At 46.4% G+C, this 19339-nt stretch overlaps 1 protein-coding gene across 2 annotated transcripts in view; it reads right to left on the bottom strand.

Annotated features, from left to right (window-relative positions):
* The window catches only part of WIPI2 (WD repeat domain, phosphoinositide interacting 2), a 35638-nt gene extending 26281 nt beyond the window's left edge, over positions 1-9357 (bottom strand). The window contains exons 1-2 of one of the 2 annotated variants that reach the window (XM_032394252.1): positions 9082-9357; positions 2755-2837 (exon numbers count right to left, since the gene is read on the bottom strand). In XM_032394252.1, the coding sequence (XP_032250143.1) occupies positions 2755-2837; positions 9082-9155 (157 nt within the window). In that variant the 5' untranslated portion in view covers positions 9156-9357. The remainder of the gene's footprint in view (positions 1-2754; positions 2838-9081) is intronic. The other variant, XM_032394251.1, reaches the window with a different exon arrangement.
* Positions 9358-19339: the final 9982 nt, after the last annotated feature.

Here is a 19339-nt window from a genome sequence, read left to right as displayed (position 1 = left end):
ACAAGAACTCAATTTCAAGTAACTGGCAGAAGAAATGACATTTTCCCTGACGTCTTCATCTTAGGCTAACGGGTGGGGATGCAGGGGTGGGAGGAGGTATTTGTGTCTGTGCTTGTTGTCGTGTCCCCAGCCTAACACTGGACACAAATATAATTCTGTTCTTCGTCTCCCTCCATTTACATGTGAGTGTCACGGGGCCAGGAGCGTGGCTGCCACCGCCTCTGCACATGCAGAACAGGGCTGGTACACAGCAGGTCCTCGAGACGAGTTCATGGAGTGAATGGAACCAAGAATGAAACGAGAAGCCTGTTCGCTTCTACTCGCCCAATCTTCCCCTTCTTCCGAGATATTGGTAGGTAGAGTAGAATGCCAAAATGAAACACCAAACCATCAAGAAAGGAAAGCTGGCAACACTGGAACACTCACTCAGAAAGGAGGTACTGATATTGTTAATAAGGAGGAAACCCGACTGCCCACAACCGCATGCTCACAGAGCTGAAATGCTAAGTATTCAATCTCTCCCTGAATGCATATTCCAGTGTGACCAATTACAAGAAGTATGCTCTGCATATGGAACTCCTAATTCTCTAACAAGGATTCTTTTTTTTTTAAGATTTTATTTATTTGACAGAGAGAGACACAGCGAGAGAGGGAACACAAGCTGGGGGAGTGGGAGAGGGAGAAGCAGGCTTCCCGTGGAGCAGGGAGCCCGATGCGGGGCTCGATCCCAGGACCCTGGGACCATGACCTGAGCCGAAGGCAGACGCTTAACGACTGAGCCACCCAGGCGCCCCTCTCTAACAAGGATTCTTAACTGAGGTCAGGCCATGGGCAGGTTTCAGGATTGCTTATTATATATAGAGAAAATATTTACAAACCACATGTCTGACAAAGGACTAGTATCCAGAATATATAAAGAACTCTCAAAACTCAGCATCAAAAAAACTCAAATAATCCAATGAGAATGTGGGCAAAAACGTGGACATTTCACTGAAGAGAATATACACATGGCAAATAAGCACACGGAGAGATACTCAGTATCATTAGCTGTTAAGGAAAAGCAAATCAGAACCACAATGAGACCGCACTGCTCATATCTTTCAGGGCGACCACAGTGAAAAACAGCTATAACACCAAATGCCAGCAAAGACAGACAGGAACTTGATCTCTCCTACAATGCCGGTGGGAATGTAAAATGGTACAGCCACCTGGAAAATACTCAGGCAGCTTCTTTAAAAAGAAAGAGAGAGAACTGGGGGTACCATATGACCCAGCAATTGTACTCTTATTTATCCCAGAGAGATAAAAACTTATGTCCACCCAAAGCTCTGTTCACAGCAGCTTTATTTGTAATAGCCAAAAACTGGAATCGGCCCAGATGCCCTTCAACAGGGGACTGGTAAACTGTGGTCCATCCACACCCATGGAATACTTCTCAGTCATAAAAAGGAACTCCCGACACGCACACAACAGCTCGGATGAATTCCCAGGGAATTATGCTGAGTAAAAAAAGCCAATCCCCAAAGGTTATAATCTTCCATTCACATAGCATTTTTGAAATGACAAAATTTAAGAAACGGGACAGATTCGTGGTTAGCAGGGGTGAGGGTGGGGGGGTGGGAGGGAGACAGGTGTGGTTATAAAAGGACAGCAGGAAGGATCCCACCATGCCGGAACTGTCCAGCGTCTTGCTTGTGGTGGAAATAGGAAATAGGAAATAGGAAATAGGATAATAAGATAGGAATAGCAAGGGCGTTAAGACGGTACAGAACTTACAAAACACACGCGCGTACGAGTGAAACTGGGGCAACCTGAATGGGAGCAATGGGTCCCATCAATGTCGCCCTCCGGGCTGTGACACTATCCTGTGCTTTTGCAAAACGTTACCACTGGGGGAAACTGGGAGAAGGGTATAAGGGATCTGTATTATTTCCAACATCTGCACGTAATCCACAGTCACCTCAGTTTAAAAGAGATCATGTTTTTAAAAACAAAAATAAAGAACAAAGCGTATTACAAGCTCACTTCTATAAAATGAAACCACACACAAAAACAAAAGTATATTTTTATGTGCGTATCTGTTACACGTGTGTAACTACGTAAGTGCATAGGAAACAAGTTATGTACGTAGGAAGAGCCCCAAGCTTTCTAGCATATTCATTCTGGGGAGGAGGGGTCTGTACCTACCATGTAATCAGCAAGCACTACCATACACAGACACACACAAAAGAAAACCAAAGGAACTCAGGTCCAGGATGAAGCAATCTATCTAAAGTCACAAGTAAGTGACTGAGCAAGAAGTCAAAGCTCACACGACCCTTCCACAATCCCGTATCGTCTCTGACATGTGGGCGACCCGACTGCCATAAAATGACAACAGAAGAAAACAAATCATTCCTACGGGGGCTGTGAGGTTTTCAATTTTCTGGAAGCCCTTTGTAACAGAAACCCAAATAGTTTAAATAATGGCATTTAAAGTGGGGAGAAATGACAGAATAATACATACAGCACGGTATCATGTGTTGGAAAAAATCACCCATAAAACAAGTGTTTCTACATGTACACGTGTAAGTACGCACATGCACAGACCCTGAAGAACACGTACCATCTGTGAGGATCAAGGGGAAGGAAGAGTACTGGTCAAGGGGTATCGGGGCTTCAATCACAGTGTTAGAATTTGAGAATGCATTCCAATTCAAGTATAATTTGTCTATTTTTTTTTTAAGAAGGGGGAAAAATAAAGCAAACACTTACTGCATTCATAGATCTGTTCCAGCTTATCCACAGAAGAAAGGGAGAAAAATTTATAACCGGACTTACTACCAACAGCTAGGGACCTGCAAAAAAGCCAAATCAGAAATAAGAGCTGATATGTATAGACAGTGATAATGCACAAACTAGCTCCATGTTACCATCATCTCTACCAAAAATTAGCACAAATAATTTCACATAGTTTGTAGCAGGTGAGTGGTGGCTAAGCAGAAAAGGGGAAAGTGGCAGAGCAAGATGCCCCACCTTGCAGCCAGGAAAGGGTGAAGGCCAATAAAATACAGACAATATTTAAAACCTACAAAACCTTAAAGATAAATTTGACAAATAAACGGAAGTAATCGGCCCTAATGACCCCCTCAGAACAAAGTGGGGTTCCTCAGGTGATCTGATCTATGTGCGAGTCCAAAAGCTAAATTAGCCGGCACTCCAAACTTTAAACAAAGACATTTACAGCCTAGTGGATGACGACACCCTTCTGCCTTTCCGCGAGGCCACAGCCATGCAGCTCAATCACCCATGTTACACTCTGGCCGGGCAGTGGGGTGGTAATAAAATGGAGCAAAAAGCTATCTTCAAATCTGTACACAGCTGACCTACAAAGAAAAGGTGAAGCCACTCACACCCAACTCAGCACTGTGGCGTTTGCTAAGAGGCCTGAAGGGACCTTGCGGGCTCTCCAGGCCCTCAGCACAGGGGCCTTGGGACACGAACGAAGTGTTCCTCATCAGACGATCACTACTCTCTGGAACGTGACTGACCACAGGAAAAAACAGGAGAAAGCACAGCTTTGAGAAACAGAAGATGAGCCAATAAAGCAGGAAGCGTGGGACATGCGAGGAAGCAGCTACTGGGACTGTTGTGGATTCAATGTCTGGGGGGACATGGAAACAAGCAGAGGCAGAAGACAAACCAGAAGACTAGACCAGGAGTCTCTGCACACCAGGATAAAAACTAGGGCCCCTCTAATGGTCATTACATCTATTAAAAACTTGAGCTTTCCAACCTCTCTTTCACCCATATGCAGAAGAAATATATTCTAAGAACGGAGCTGCTATAAGCACTATTAAATTTTTAAGCTGTAATTGGTTCATCTTAGATGTATAAACAGAAACAAAACTCTTCCTACCAGCCCGTTTTGGGGGGCAAAAATACTTCACTATACTGAATTAATTGTATCAATGAAGTAATCAGGTACTGTTATCTGTAAATATTTTGAAAAGCAATAAAGGAGCCAATAAAAATAGAAGAATATCCAGGAAAGCTAAAAATAAGACAAAATCTGAGCAATCTACAACTTTTGGGAAGCTGGTGTTCGGGAAAATGTTTTCCAGATAACTAATGGTTGCTATTTGCTATTTTAAGCACCAATACCTTTCCCCCCGCCATTTCTGATTAGAAAATGAAAAAGTCATTCTTGTATTATATGCTTTCCTGTGTTTCTATCACAAGGGGATGGGAAATTCTTAACATTTTTCTGGACTCCCATCATTAAACTTACCCTACTATTACAATACAGTGACCCTCTCAGACGCTAACAAGGAGTTGAGGGTTTTGTGTACTGACCTCAGATGGCCAGATTGTAGTGCTGAGTTTCTAAATACATTTTCCACCTTCTGTTTTGCCGACAGGTGTCACTTCTTTATGACCCTCCCCCCATCATTAACAGCCCCTCTCCCATTCTAAACTTCTTGTTGACTTAGGAACCAAATTATCAAACTTATTGGCCTTATATATAAAACAAACTTAGAGGGCGCCTGGGTGGCTCAATTGGTTAAGCGACTGCCTTCGGCTCAGGTCATGATCCTGGAGTCCCTGGATCGAGTCCCGCATCGGGCTCCCTGCTCGGCAGGGAGTCTGCTTCTCCCTCTGACCCTCCCCCCTCTCATGTGCTCTCTCTGTCTCATTCTCTCTCTCTCAAATAAATAAAAAAAATCTTTAAAAAAAAAAATAAATAAATAAAACAAACTTAGAGAGGGCTTCTTCCATGGGCAAAGTTAAGGAGCTTTAACTAGTTAATGAGAACCTGGATTTTGATGCTGTGCTCCTGACAGGAGAATCTGTCAAAACTGGGCTTTGGTGATCAAACATCAGAACTTTGATGTTCTTACAGATATTCTGAAACTGGTTTAGGGTATTAAACACCTTAGCTAGAATTTTAATTGCACGGTTTATAAAACCTCAATCAGCAAGAAATGTAAGCAAAAATATTTCATTTATTTTGACAGGTATTATGGTATAATATGAATATATACTTTATCAATAAAAGAAGGTGTTTTTAAAGGGTGGTAACACCAGCAATGAGGTTCATACATCCCTCTTTGAGGATTGATCCTGCTTTTAATAATTTCTCATGATTTGCCTAATCATACAATGGCAGACGTATTAATGGGGGAGACAGAGTAACAGATAAGTTTGAGATTCCCTTATTAAATCATGTTATTCCCCAATAAATGTTTGTGTGGTTTTTTTTAAGGTAACACAGTGAGATCTTTTACTGACAACGGGAAAGCCAGCTCACTATAATAAAGGACAGATTTACTCAAGCCTACTTCCCTACTATACTGCTGCCTTCCGCTGCGCCTGTCAAAATCCAGAGACCCTGTTATATGCCCTGGAGACAAGGTCCAAGTCCTTGGCCAGGATGGGAGAGGGAGTGCTTCTGGAACATGCTTTGGGCCAATCCTCTTCATTTTCATCCCGTCCCCCTTTATTCGACTGCCAGTCCTGAGCCTTCTGGGGATTCTGCAGTTTAAACTAGGCTGGCTCTCTGCTTTCTCCACTAGATGTAGACTCGGGATCCACTTTCCTGTACTCCTTGCTAGCTTCCAAAATGTTGCTGCCAGTGACTCCTTCCTTATTCTCCCTATCCAATGGGTTTCAACCTTTTACAGTATCTTCTGGTATTTTATTGGTTGACAGGAGGGTTTTGGGAGGGGCTAAAACAAACATTTGGCTCTGACCCACGTCTTTGACTGCAAGCCTGTCGCGGAATTAAACTTGACTGTTCAGTATCTAAAAGACAGGGATTCCCACTAAAACAACAACAACAACAACAACCCTCAAATGTGAATCAGATCTTTTTCTTAACTCCTTTTTCTTTTCTCTGCCTTCTTATCAATAATTAGTCCCGAAAGGCTTTCCCTTTCCATTATCTTCTTACTTGATTAGAGGGTTAAGTGGCATCAGTCCACACCCATAAAAAGGAAACAAAGGGAACTGCCGAGACCTGGTAGACCCCGGGGCTCTAGCTAGTAAGCTCACGGCCCCAGCAGGCCCTTTCCCTTGGCTCACAGCATTTCCGCCCCGGGTCTCCACCTACAGCCTCGAAAACTCCACAGGAGCCAAAGCAAGATTTCATCCTTTGCCCCCAAACCGAATCCTTCTCTAATCTTTTCCCCATAATGGAATCACTGTTCACTCCGAACCCAAACTAGAGATTTGGGAGTAACCTTAACTTCCCCGCAACACCCCCGGCCCACGGGTCACACCAAGTCCCGATGGCTGACCAGTCTGCTCTCCACAGGCCACTGCTGTTGGACAATATCCTCCTGGGTGACTGTCCTGCCCTCCCTCCTCCAACACGCCCTCCACCCAGCAGGCAGAATGACCTAAAACTTTAAGGTTGAGGGATCCTTAAAACCCATCCACAATCAAGCCTCTCAATTTACTGATGAGGAGAAAGTGGAGAGCAGTGACTTTCCCAAAATAATATCTGTAACCTAGAAGAATCTGTTAAACAAGCGTCTCCATAACTTTTCTGGACACTAACAACATCAATGCTACAAATGGAAGACTTGGAAAATCAAGTCCCTCTCTTTCGTCTACCCCTTTTGGAGATGTATTTTAAAACAGACACTCCAAATCACAGGCTTCCCACAAGCTGAGCGACATCCAGTGGAGGACTTCAGTCCTTGACATTTTCATTTAAGCGATACTCTACCACTTATTAGTTTGTTAACTTCAATTTCAAAAGCCAAAAACTCCTCCAAAATAAACCTTCCAAACTGTTACTTTCAGAAACTAGGATTGGAACTAGCCAGTCAGTAGGTGACTGAGATCAGCTGTTCCTGGTGCCTCTTTCACTGCTCTTGCTTTAAAAAAAAAAAAGAGAAAAGAAAAGAAAAGAAATCAAACAAATGATAGAAAACAAAACTTAGTCATGCTTTCAGGGAAAGAATCCTAGAAAAATGAGGACAATATTTGAAGCCACATTGCCAGGACAAAAAGGCAGGACAGATACGGCCTGCTATGCCAAGGAATATTCTTTAAGCATTCCTGTGTAACATACACGTATTCTATTAAGTGAAATGGCTTCCAGATTTTCTCACTCAAGACAGTGAATGTGGATCCCAGACCAATAACCTTTGTCTTGTGAAAAACTGTGTTCCTCCATAAAGACAGTTTCTGGAGACGGGTAAGGGAGGCAAAGGGGTAAATTGTGCAGCCTTTCCTCAGGAGCTCATGTATTTAAGACAAATTACAGTCATTTTAACTGATAAACTTCCAGTATAAACCTAACTTACTCTTTCTTAACAATTTATGTTCATACTCTATCAAGGTCTCTGGCAAGTCCAAATTATGACACAGAAATCTCTTGAACTTCAGGACCCACTGAGGAGCGGGGAAGCACATGATTTCCAAGTGTGAAAAGGTCTAATTTCAAGCCAGATTGATACATTCTATTATATATGGAATTTGGTAGCCCATTTGAAATAACAGCAAAAGAGAACACATTGTCATATTTCCTTTCAATATAAATAATGGGTAGTTAGAAACTGGGAAAAAAAAGGTAGAAAATGTTTTGAAAATTCTCTAATTTATACAAGACATAAAAATAACCACAAAGCTACCATTTCTTACCGATCTCAAAATACTAAGGGCTTAAAAACCAAATCACAGATGGTTTGAAATGCTCTATTCGCTTCTTGGATGAATATAATATAGTCTATCCCAATTACAACCACGTGCAACAGGTTGTCCAAGATGTTTCTGTTGTACTGGTTTTTGGTCACACAGTATGCTTATGTATGTGGTAGTTTTAATCTTTAAAGACTGCTACAGTACGATTTCTAAATTCGCTGTCCTCAAAATCCTACCTTTTAGGTAGAAAAGACAGTGGGGCAGGGTGGGAAGATCACTGGAAGAGAAGTCAGTCCTGCCCCCACTCCACTATTGGCCACCTGGAATATCCAGGTGCAGCTCTGGACCTTTGTGAACTTCAGGTTCCTCATCTGCTGTTGGAGCAGGAGATGGGCCTCCTTCCCACCCTCTGTGCGGTCCCCCTGCCGGACCATCTGCACTAACCTCACGATTCTGGGGAGGCCCTGCTGAGCACCTGCTGCTTGCTGTTCCACAATTAACTTTTCATTAAAAAAAAAAAAAGTTTTTTCTACTTTGCTGATTCCATTCAGCCAATAACAACTCAACCAACTACTTACTATGAAGCCAATGACCCATTCCTCCTCACTTACATCACTTCCTCTTACTCACTTCCCAAGATGGCTCTCCTCCCTTCCAGTTCCAGAACTCCTTCCCTCCTTCCCCAGAAACTTCATCTATTAACTATCCTCACAGGTCACCCAGACAGCCTCTGAAGAATCAGCTGCAAACCCACATGGGTTTGGACAAACAGCGTTCCAAATCCACGGGTCGGCATCAGTGGCCTCTCCTCCCCTAAGGATGGCCCCAGACTCCTCAGGTCCCCCTTGGCTCAGTTTCTCCCCAGATCAGAGGCCAGGATTATTGCTAAATCTGTTTCTTGCTCGGGCAGAACATCAAAGCTACCTAAAAAAAGAACAGCGAGACAAGAAGAAAAGGAAAGGGAAGAAGGGAATGAGGCCCTAAGATGAGGAGGAGACTAGAAGGGCCTGAAGAGGGGAAAGGGTGGAGGAAGAGGGCTGACGAAGAAGGGGAGGTGGGATACAAGGAAGAAACGCACTCTCGCCGCTCCGGAAGCGGCTGAGACAACAGGTCAAGGCACAAAGTTCTGCCCCAACTTCGTGAGAAGGGAGGCCCCAAAAGGTAAAGCAACCTTTCGGCGGGTGGGTGAAACGCCTCCCTACCTCCATCACTTTCCCCGCTCAGAGATCGCAGCTCCAGCGCAGCGCCCGGAGGGTCCGCGAGCAGAGCGCCCCTCCCTCCACGCTCCGGGCCCGCCCCCCGAGGGCGCCCCCGCCCGCCCCGGCCTCCACCCGAACGTGCAGGCCCGACCTCGGGCCCCGGCCCCGGCCTCGGGCTCCCGCCCGCCCCGGCCCCGGGCCTCGGCACTCGGCCCCCGGCCCCGGACCCCCGATCCCCGCCCGGCCTTACGTGTTGTCCTGGTTGAAGTTGGCGAAGAGCAGCTGGCCGGCGCCGGCCTCGCCGCTCTGACTCGCCAGGTTCATGGTGGGCGCGCGGCGGGCGGGCCCGGCCGGGGGCTCGCGCGCGGGAGGGCGTGTCGGGTGCGCTCAGGGTCGGCGCCGGGCCGCGCTCGCCGCCTCGCTGGCCGCAGCTGGCTGCCCGGGGATCAACCGCCGCCTCATCCCGTGCCCGCTCTTGTTTATGCTCCGGAGCCGGGGCACCCTGCGCGCTTGCGCGGCCCCGCCTCCTCGGGGCACGGCCTCCCCACGGCGCAAGCGTATTGCGGAGGTCCCGCCCCTTCACCTCTGGCCCGGACCTGGGGTTCTGGTCGAACACGCGCACGCGTGGGGACGCGCGGGGGCGCGCCGGGCCGGGCTTGCTGACGGACCGAGGGCGGCGCATGCGCATGGAAAAGAGTAGGCGCTCGGTACACTCCATCATCTTATCAATATTAAAAGGGGCCGCCGTGTGCCTGCCAGTCGTTGCGCTAAATATTTATGTACAGCATCCCTACTTAGCGAATATCGCATTCCCATTTTACAGATTTAAAAACTGAGGCTCAGAAATACTAACGTATTAGCCGAGTGTTGGATCTGAGAACTGAAACCCCTTTCTTTCCCCAAGGCCCACGCGGAGGAGTCCACCTTACATTTATTCATACATTCAATAATATTTAGGAAGTACCTTCCATGTGAACTAAATAGGCCTCCTTTCCCTTAGAGAAGTTACAGTGGGGGAGATACTTAAACACAATTACAAGTCGGGGTACAAGAGAGCACATAATGAGGTCACTCAACCTAAACTTAAGGGACAGGGACTGTGCAGTCAGAGAAGGCTTCCTGGAGGAGGGGAGACCTGAAATTTGAATGGTAGGTAACCACCCCAAGGAGATGGAAGCATTCTGTATTGCAAAGGTCCACAGATGAGAGCATGTCCCGGGAATGCTCTGCTCAGTGTGTCTGAGCTCTGAGTGGGACGGTGAACACGAGACAGATTTGACTTGTGAAATCGGAGGTGGCTAAATCAAGCTGGATGTTGTTAAGCTACATTAAGCAAGAGACTGAACATTATCCCAAGAACAATGGGCTGCCATTGAAAATACTTAGCCAGGAGAATGGCACAATCAAATTTGTGGGTAGGGAAGTTAATTCTAGTCACAGAGTCAAAAGTGCATTGAAAATCGTTGAGGAGAGAAGGGTCTTTTCTCATGGCTCTCCTCACACCAAACTCAAAAACTAGTTTGAGATGGATTGTAGACATAAATGTGAATAGTAAAACAATAAGCCTTCTAGAAGAAAACATGAGAGAATGCCTTCATGACTTCGGGGTAAATAAAGTAAGTATTCTAAACAAGTACTTTAAAAAGTACTAACCAGGGGTGTCTGAGTGGCTCAGTTGGTTAGGTGTCTGCCTTCAGCTCAGGTCATGGTCCTAGGGTCCTGGGACTGAGCCCCGCATCAGGGAGCCTGCTTTTCCTTTTCCCTCTGCTGCTCCCCCTTTTTGTGCTCTTGCTCTCTCTCTCTCTCTCTCTCAAATAAATAAATAAAATCTTAAGGGAAAAAAAGTACTAACCACAACATAAAACATTAATCTTCATCAAAATTAAGGACAACTGCTCATCAAGAGACCATCAAGAGACGTTGAGAAGGCAAGCCTCAGAATGGGGTACATATACTTGCAATACATGTATTTGCAATGCATATTTTGACAAAGGACGTCTTTCCAGAATGTTAAAAGAATTTCTACAAATCAGTAAGGAAAATACCAACTCATTTTTTTACTGGGCAAAATCCTTGCGCGCAGGCACTTCACAAAATAGCAAAATGGCTAATGAGCACCTGAGAAGGTGATCGTCATTAATATTCATTAAGGAAATGCAAATTAAAAGCAAATAAGATACTACAAGCATGTACCTGTTAAAATCAAATAGAAACAGAAACTGGACTAGGGCACCTGGGTGGCTCGGTTGGTTAAGCAACTGCCTTTGACTCAGGTCATGATCTCAGGGTCCTGGGGTCGAGTTCTGCATTGGGCTCCCTGCTTAGTGGGGAGTCTGCTTCTCCCTTTGCCCCTCCCCCTGCTCATTCTCTCTCTCTCTCTCTCTCTCTCTCTCTTGCAAATAAATAAATAAGATCTTAAAAAAAAAAAAAAAGAGACCAGACTTGAAAATACCCTGAGTAGACAAAACCAATTTAGTCAGACAAGCAAAGCTTAATTTAGCTTATTTTGCAAGACAAGCAAGGCTAAATCGACCTGGGTCACTTCTCGCTGGTGCCTCTGAAAATCATAAGTGAAACAAAGTAGTTCCCCCAAACTGATAGGAGGTAACTGCTAACCAATTCCCGTGCATTTAAGAAAATTCTAATATCATAACCAATCATTGTGAAGAGTAAATAGTCACTATAGAAGCTGCTGCATAAAGATATACCTCTGAGCCTCCCTCCCTGTTCTGGTTTGAGTGCTCCTCGTTTGCAAACTGTCTCTTTGATGTGTATACAATAAACTTTTTCTAATTATTACTTCAGTGATTTGTTGATTTTCGTTTTTTATTCTGAACTTTTGACATCCCCTACTAAAATTAAGATAACTGGCAACCCAAATTGTAGACGGTAACTGTGGGGCAACTTGAACTCTCATACACTGTGAGTACAAGTCTAAATTCTTAGAATCAGGGCGCCTGACTGGCTCAGTCGGTAGGGCGTGTGACTCTGGATCTCAGGGTTCTGAGTTTGAGCCCCACATTGGGCATAGAGATTACAGATGACTTAAATATAAAACCTTTAAAAAAATAAATTGCTAGAATCACTTTGGAAAACTTTTGACAGTATTTACTCAAGTTAAACATACATATTCCCTGTGATTCAGCCATTTCACTTCTAGGCATATCCTCAATAGAAATTTGTGCATATTTCCCTCCAAAAGACAGGTATAGGAACACTCCTACCTGCTTTTTCTTAATAATCCCAAACTGGAAATAACCCAGATGTTCATCTACAACAGAATGAATAAGCAAATTTTGGTACATTCATACAAAAGAATACTACAGAGCAATTAAAAGGCCATACACACATGAATGAATACAATATTGAGTGAAAAGATACAAAAGAACATAAGACTGTATGAGTCCATCTATATGAAGTGAAAAATAGGCAGAGTCGTGGTTCCCTTTGGTGGGAGATTGGTTGGGAGGGGGTCAGGAGGGAGCCAGCTGGAGTGTGGGAACTGTCCTGTGTCCTGATTTTAGTGGTTGGGCATATACATATGTAAATGTATAAATATACATATGTGGATGCCCATAGAGTCCATCTCCAATCACTGAAGTCAAGGTGTAGCCCAGGAGCAATGTCTTTAGTGGTTCCGTCTTTATCAGTTGGCAGTTTCCTGTGGGCCGTAAAGAGGTGTCTGAATAAATCCCCTGGGTTCTAGACACAGTCCTTCACTTCATTTTGAAAAGCCACCCAATTTCCCCTCATTCATCAGAATCTATTGTTTCATCCAGGACAATAACTTCTTCTCTCTCTCCATTGGTTCAGCCAGTGAAGATCTCCAAATGGCAGGGGTTAGACTCCGTTTCCAATTTATCAGAACCATGACTCTGTTCCCTGGAGTAATAGGGGTCCTTTTGCTACTAGAATCTCAAAATCCAGTGAACTCAGGGCTGTGTGGATGGAAACAAAAAATTTTTCCGTGGATTATTAGTTGTAATCTGCAGGGAAACAATACCACCTCTACTCCCAGTTGATGGCATGTCCTGAATGTTGTAGAATGACATCTCAACCTCACAGGGTGTGGCCACAGCTAAACCTTCAGGAGGCCATTCCACCATCTATGTGAACACCAGGATAACACTTTTAAAAATGGTAATGTCCAAAGCTGAGAGCTTGACCTGTGTGTGACTCAGAAACACAACCTCATGTCCTAGCTCACCTGGGCACGGCATGAGCTGACATTCCTGATGACAGGTAGAGCAGGAAAGGTGCTTGAGACCTTCTATCATCACTTCAGGAGCCCTCCAGCTAACTAGCCTGATGCCAATCCCATGAAGAAGAGCTTCCCTTCCTCCTTTCAACCGTAGAGCAGAACCATCACCTGTTGGTGCTTAAAACATTCCTCAAGTATTCTTCCTGTGTGCCACATTCAGAGATGAACAATCCTCCCACAGGCGAGTTTCTAAATAAACCCGTGGGTTGAAGAGCTGGCAGAGAGGAGGGAACCGAGGACTGAGTGAAAGGGTGATGGAGGGCACCTTGCAGGAGGTGAGGCAGTGAGAGGGAGATCAGGGCAAGCACACCACTGAAATCGGACAGACATTCTGAGGTTCAAATCCGGGTTCAGGTTCTCTTGAGGTGTGTCTCCTTAAGTAAGTCACACAATCTCTCTGAGTATCTGTTTCCTCAACAATAACAAGGGCTAGAATAATTCTCTTGAGAGTGCTATGGAGATTGGATGCACGAATGGAGCCATCCCTTTCATCCCCGTGAAAGCAAAGAGAACACTGGCAAAAATGATCCAAATCCACTTCTTCGGAACTCTGGAGATGAAGTAAAGGATTGCAACATTCTAAGAAGCATTTATACAAGCAAAACAGCGGAATCTCTGTAAAAGCAGTGAGATCCGTGGCATTTTTAGTTTTCCCTAATTCCACCTCTCCCTCCAAGCTCCCTGGTAGCCTTGAAAGTCAGCAGCCTTGCGACGGTGACAGGCGTAAAAAAAGCAGCCTTGCTGGCGCCTGGGTGGCTCAGTCGTTAGGCGTCTGCCTTCGGCTCAGGTCATGATCCCAGGGTCCTGGGATCAAGCCCCGCATCGGGCTCCCTGCTCCGCGAGGAGCCTGCTTCTCCCTCTCCTGCTCCCCCTGCTTGTGTTCCCTCTCTTGCTGTGTCTCTCTCTGTCAAATAAATAAACAAAATCTTAAAAAAAAAAAAAACAAAACAAGCAGCCTAGCAGTCACTGGAGGCAGCGGAAAGGGCTTGGAGCTCCCCAAAAGCCCCATCCCCAGAGAATGGTCACCATTTGACCTGCTTGGTCCAGTTTTTGCAGAAAAGCTCCATTTTTGAAGCGTGTCTTTATTTGATCCAAGAGTTTGCCAGTTCATCATGTGGATGAAGTTCCCTTTCTATTCCTAGTTAGTTGAGTTTTATCTTGAAATGTGGTTGGATTTTGTCAAAAGCATTTCTGCATCTATAGGAGGATCACGTTTGTAATTTGCTTATTTGTTTGGTGACTTGGTCGGACTGATTCTGAGAACTCAGTCCCATCCCCGAATCCAGCAGTCCCACCTTGCACAATCTCTGATATCCCCGCTCAGGTTTTTTTTTTTTTTTTCTCTTCTTTTTGCCTCTTAACCTGGTTCGTCCCCTGGTTCAGCATAAGCCACTGATGGGTTAAAGGTCGTGCATACGCCCCTCGGCCAGTTAGATTTTTGCCTGTTACTGTTGTGTGTGTGGCATAGAAGCTGCTAATCCAATTCAGAGAGTTTACTTGTTTCTGCCTTATGTTCAGCCAGAAACTCGCAGCTCAGCGTTCTTTCCATGGTCTCCTCCGAGAGGGTGTAGCCCTGGGCCAGCGCACCGTCTTCCAGATGGCCAGGGTTGACTGGGATGTCATTTGAAACCCTGGCTTGCTAGGAGCGACCACCGAGTAGCAGAAGCTAACTGTTCAGTAAATGCAGGTGTGAAGTTTGCGTAAGCTCCTTGTGCCAATGAAGTTTCCACCTGTTTTGGTGCAGCATGAAGGAATGCCTTCACGTTTACCCCGTTTACAGCTACTCTGAGGGCTCCGGAGTCGGTACCTTCTTCCTGGCTCCCAGAGCTGTCCAGGATCCCAGGAGGGCTGTGGGAATCTGCCAGATTTCCCTTCAGGCTCGGAGTTTTCAACTCTGGGTTCTGCATGAAGTCGGTCCTCCCTGGTGCAGCCGCTGAGCTCCTCATCCTGGATCCTTCCTCTGGGCAGGACCCTGGGCCGCTTCACCTGAGCTGCGGGGGGGACCAGATTTTCTGCTGATTGTTTTTGGATAGTGTCACTAGCTGAATTGCTGCTTTGCCAGGGAGAGGGCGTGCGAATCCTTTCCTCCGACATCATGAATGTCCCACCTCCACACCTTGCATTTTCACTTAACAACTTACCCCGGGGACATTTCCAGGCCCTTGGGATTGAGCACATTCTTTTCTACCCGTGGCACGGGATTCCACTGTATGGCTGTTCTCCCATATTTAAAACAGCCTTGCTCAGTTGATGGGTATCTAGAGTGTCCCCGCTTTTTCACTGTTTCAGGCAACGTCGCACCTTCTCTCTTACCATCACAGGAAGATGGGAGAACTTGGCAGTGACGGAGGGAAGGCTCCCATGGCCCAGCTGGAGGCCGTCGCCCTGGAGAATTTGGAGGCGGCTCGCTATGTGACGTTAGGGGAGCATATTTGGTCTTCTCTGCTTGGTCCTAAGTTGGAAGTGGGGACAGAAATGAAGGAAGCTGTCAGTTATGGATCGAGTCTGGCATTTGGGGGCCGATGGTGGCTCGGGAGGCGGTCTGATATCCCGGACGGGTTGCCGCAGGAGGTTTAGGTCAGAGTTTGGTCCTCATGTGTGGACTGGCCACCATACATCTGTATGTTTGGTCTCCCCACATCCTCAATAAACAGTGTAGATTCTACCTCCCAAATATAGTTAGGAAGCAACCACTCCCCCTAGCCATCCCCGTTCATGTTCGAGCCACCATCATCTCTGATCTTGCCAGGAGAAAAGGCTTCCTTCTGGGTTTCCACGCTTCCAGCCTCGACCCCTTTCAACCCATTGGGAGCACTGCTCAGAGGAATCCTAGAAGGCAATGGGATCATGGACACCCTCTCCACCCCAGTTCCCAATAAAATCCCATTTCCTCACCACAGTCTACAAGCACCGTTCTGAGAAAACTCTGCTCACCTCTCCCATCTCACTGGGGACCCCCTTCCCTCTACCCCCACTCCCAGCCCTGTCCTGCTTCTTCCTATCTCTCTTCCCCACCTTGAAGACGTTCCCTTGGCCTGCAATCCGCCCCCTACTCCAGCCTCCCATCTTTCAGGTCTCGGCCTGAACAGAACCCCTGGGGACCAAGGCTGATGACATCCCTGACCATCCCCACCCAGCTGTCTTTTCTCTTCCCCTTTTAGCACTTAAAAAGGAAAACAAAACAAAACAGAACACCACTACGGATGGTTTCACACATATTAAAAACAGAGAGAAAAGCACAATGAATTTCCTTACACCAGCTTCAACAATGGCCTGAATTTTGCTATTCTGGTTTCAGTTATATTCCTTGACATCTTTTAGGAATATTTGAGAAGGAAATCCCAGATACCACTTCATTTCACTTGCATCTACCTCAGGATACATGTCAGGACCCCCCCCCCCTTTTTTTAACATAGCAGCAATGCCTTTGTCCCACCTCACCCAATGAACAATTATCCCTTTACATCTACTACACAGTCAGGACTCCGTTTCCCCCGATTGTTGCTTATACGTCTTTTTACCACCAGTTCCTCTGCACCAGGATCCAAACTACGGGCACTACATGATATTGGCCGACGAGACTGGAAGTCTCTTTTTTATCAAGAGAGTCTCCCCACTCAGTTGTCCCGCAGTCGACCCCACATTCTGGATTTGGCTGATTACCTTCCTGTGGTTTCACTCAACACAAGGATAATTGAGAATGTTCCTCTTATCTCTTTGATTTAGAACTAGAAGAAATACATTTTGGCAAGAAGATATCATCTGTGATTTCCAGCGCTGGGGTCAGTGGGACAAAGATCCGTGCATTTTAGGTATTGACACATATTGCTGAGAAGGTTACTCCCGGGGCGGGACGGTGGGTAAGCAGGCCCATTCTCACCCCCAGACACCCCCAGTTTGAGCCAACTCCCAGGTTTGTCATTTTTAATGTGCGATAATGTGATAATTCTGCTTCTGGCCACAAGAGGTCAGCAAGGCCCGGACAGTGGACCCCAGGGGACCTTCCAAGGCTGGATCCTGGGCTTTGAATCCCCTCAGGGGACCTGGCATCCGGGATGTCCAGTAATCAGGAGGTGGGCGAGTGGGGCAGACTGGACAGGGGTGGACGAGGGCGGGGGCATGTCAGAGAGACCCTGGTAAGAGAAGGGCTGAAGGTCAGAGCAGGCGTTCTACTCCCGGAAATTCGAACACTGAACATTTCTGTGACTAATGTTAGTTAAAGCTTATAATTGTTAATTATAGCAGCAACTGGGCCTACGAGCACCACATACTTGATCTTTACCTCTTCTGCATATACACGCATGGCAGGTACAAAGATATGGCCTTTTTATAAAATTGCTATAGAGGGGCACCTGGGTGGCTCAGTCGTTAAGCTTCCGCTTTCTGCTCAGGTCATGATCCCAGGGTCCTGGGATCGAGCCCCGCATCAGGCTCCCCGCTCTGCGGGAAGCCTGCTTCTCCCTCTCCCACTCCCCCTGCTTGTGCTCTCTCTCTCAAATAAATAAATAAAATCTTTAAAAAAAGATAGAGGACATTATTAACAAAGAATCCATTGTTTTAGGCAAGGTCGCCCTTCTAAGGGGAATGGATGGGTTCTATTCATAAATTTCCTAGAGCTGACTGGGGAACTTGCTTGTTGACCTGTTAAAGGTTATGTTTCTGGGGGGCTGAAACTGCAGTTGGATTAGGTACTAAGTCTTGGTTGACTGACTTAGGGCCTTAACCAAAGTGACGCCATTTTGGTCCTGTAGTTTTCTTTTTAACATTCGATTAAGTTTTGTTTCTTGTACATATAACACCAAAGCAAAGCTTTAAGACCTACTTACCACATCACACCAGTTTTTGTGAATATTTTGAAAATGATATTTTCCCCTTGCGGCCCCAGGACAATTTTTAAATAAAAAGCTGGAAGCCAATAATCTCACCTGGGGGGATGTCACCTCGTCCTCTAGCAAAATGTTTGGTATTCATTCTTCTCATGACAATTCAGGTTATCATTACTGATATTACCTGCCTGGTTGTTTTTGTTTTAAATCTGAGGTCCCAAGTCAATGGAGGGCCTGGATTTGAATTTGGCTTCAGCCTGTATGGACGTGTCTCCAGGTCTAATGTCCTTTGAATGGTGCCCTTGGGTACTTTGCAAATGCAGAGGTAACTTGGAGGCTTTCCTCTCCAGGATTTGGATGGTAACTCCTGGGGATGCAGTGCTGAGATGAGGTGCCTGGAAGACAGAGGGCAGATGACCCAAGATCTGGCCCCCACACCCCTCCTTCCCCAGTTCACTTCCTGCTCTCATCTCTGCTGGTTTGGAAGCTCAGGATTTGGATTCCTGGCTAAGGCAGGAGTGGAGCAGACGGGAAAAGGGCATTCATTTGGAGGAGGTGGGAGGCTGGGACAGTTCAGAACAGGGAGGTCCCTGGTCAGAGGAGGCGCTTGCCAGGAATGAGGAGGTACCCTCCAGGCTGTCAGGCCCCTTGTGGGATTGCCGTGCCCACCCTGTGCCCCTTTCCTGCAGCTACACCCAGTGACTGGTGGATGGGAGGCCCCCCTTTCCCCTGCTGTCCACCCCAAGAATAATCCCCTGAACAATCTCCTTGCTTTAATCTCCTCTCAGAGCCTGCTTCCCAGGAACCCTAGCTGGAACAAGTTGGTTCCTGGGAGCTGCTCTTTTTTCTTCTTGCAAAGACCTGAAGCTGGCTCAGGGACCGCAAAGCCAGAAAAGAGGAAAGGCTGCCCCCCGGCCGCCGTGGTTTCCCCAGCTGAGCAGTGACCAGGACAAATCCTGCTCCATGAGGCTCAGGGCCCAGCACACAGTAGACTGAACAAAGAACGGACAGTCAGAGTCCCAGCTCTGAGCGATGACGGGGGACAGGGGATCCTGATCAGACAAACCCTCTGGCAGTTAGACAGACATGGTTAAAAAGAAGGGCGCCTGGGTGGCTCAGTCAGTTAAGCGTCTGCCTTCGGCTCAGGTCATGATCTCAGGGTCCTAGGATTGAGCCCCACGTTGGGCTTCCTGCTGAGCAGGGAGCCTGCTTCTCCCTCTTTCTCTCTCTGCTGCTCTCCCTGCTTGACTCTCTCAAATAAATAAATAATATATTAAAAAAAAAAAAAAAAGAAAGACAGCCACAGGCCCCAAATGGAGTCATTTATGTTAAGAGCCTCACATCAGGAAACCAGGACTTAATACCTAACCTGACTGCAGTTTTCTCCCTCTATCCCCGCCCGCCGAAAGTACCCTTGAACC

Source organism: Phoca vitulina, unplaced genomic scaffold, assembly GCF_004348235.1.
Source record: "Phoca vitulina isolate PV1807 unplaced genomic scaffold, GSC_HSeal_1.0 scaffold79, whole genome shotgun sequence".
Taxonomy (NCBI): Eukaryota; Metazoa; Chordata; class Mammalia; order Carnivora; family Phocidae; genus Phoca; species Phoca vitulina.
Note: the sequence above shows the minus strand (reverse complement) of the source record. Positions and strands in the feature narration are given on the sequence as shown.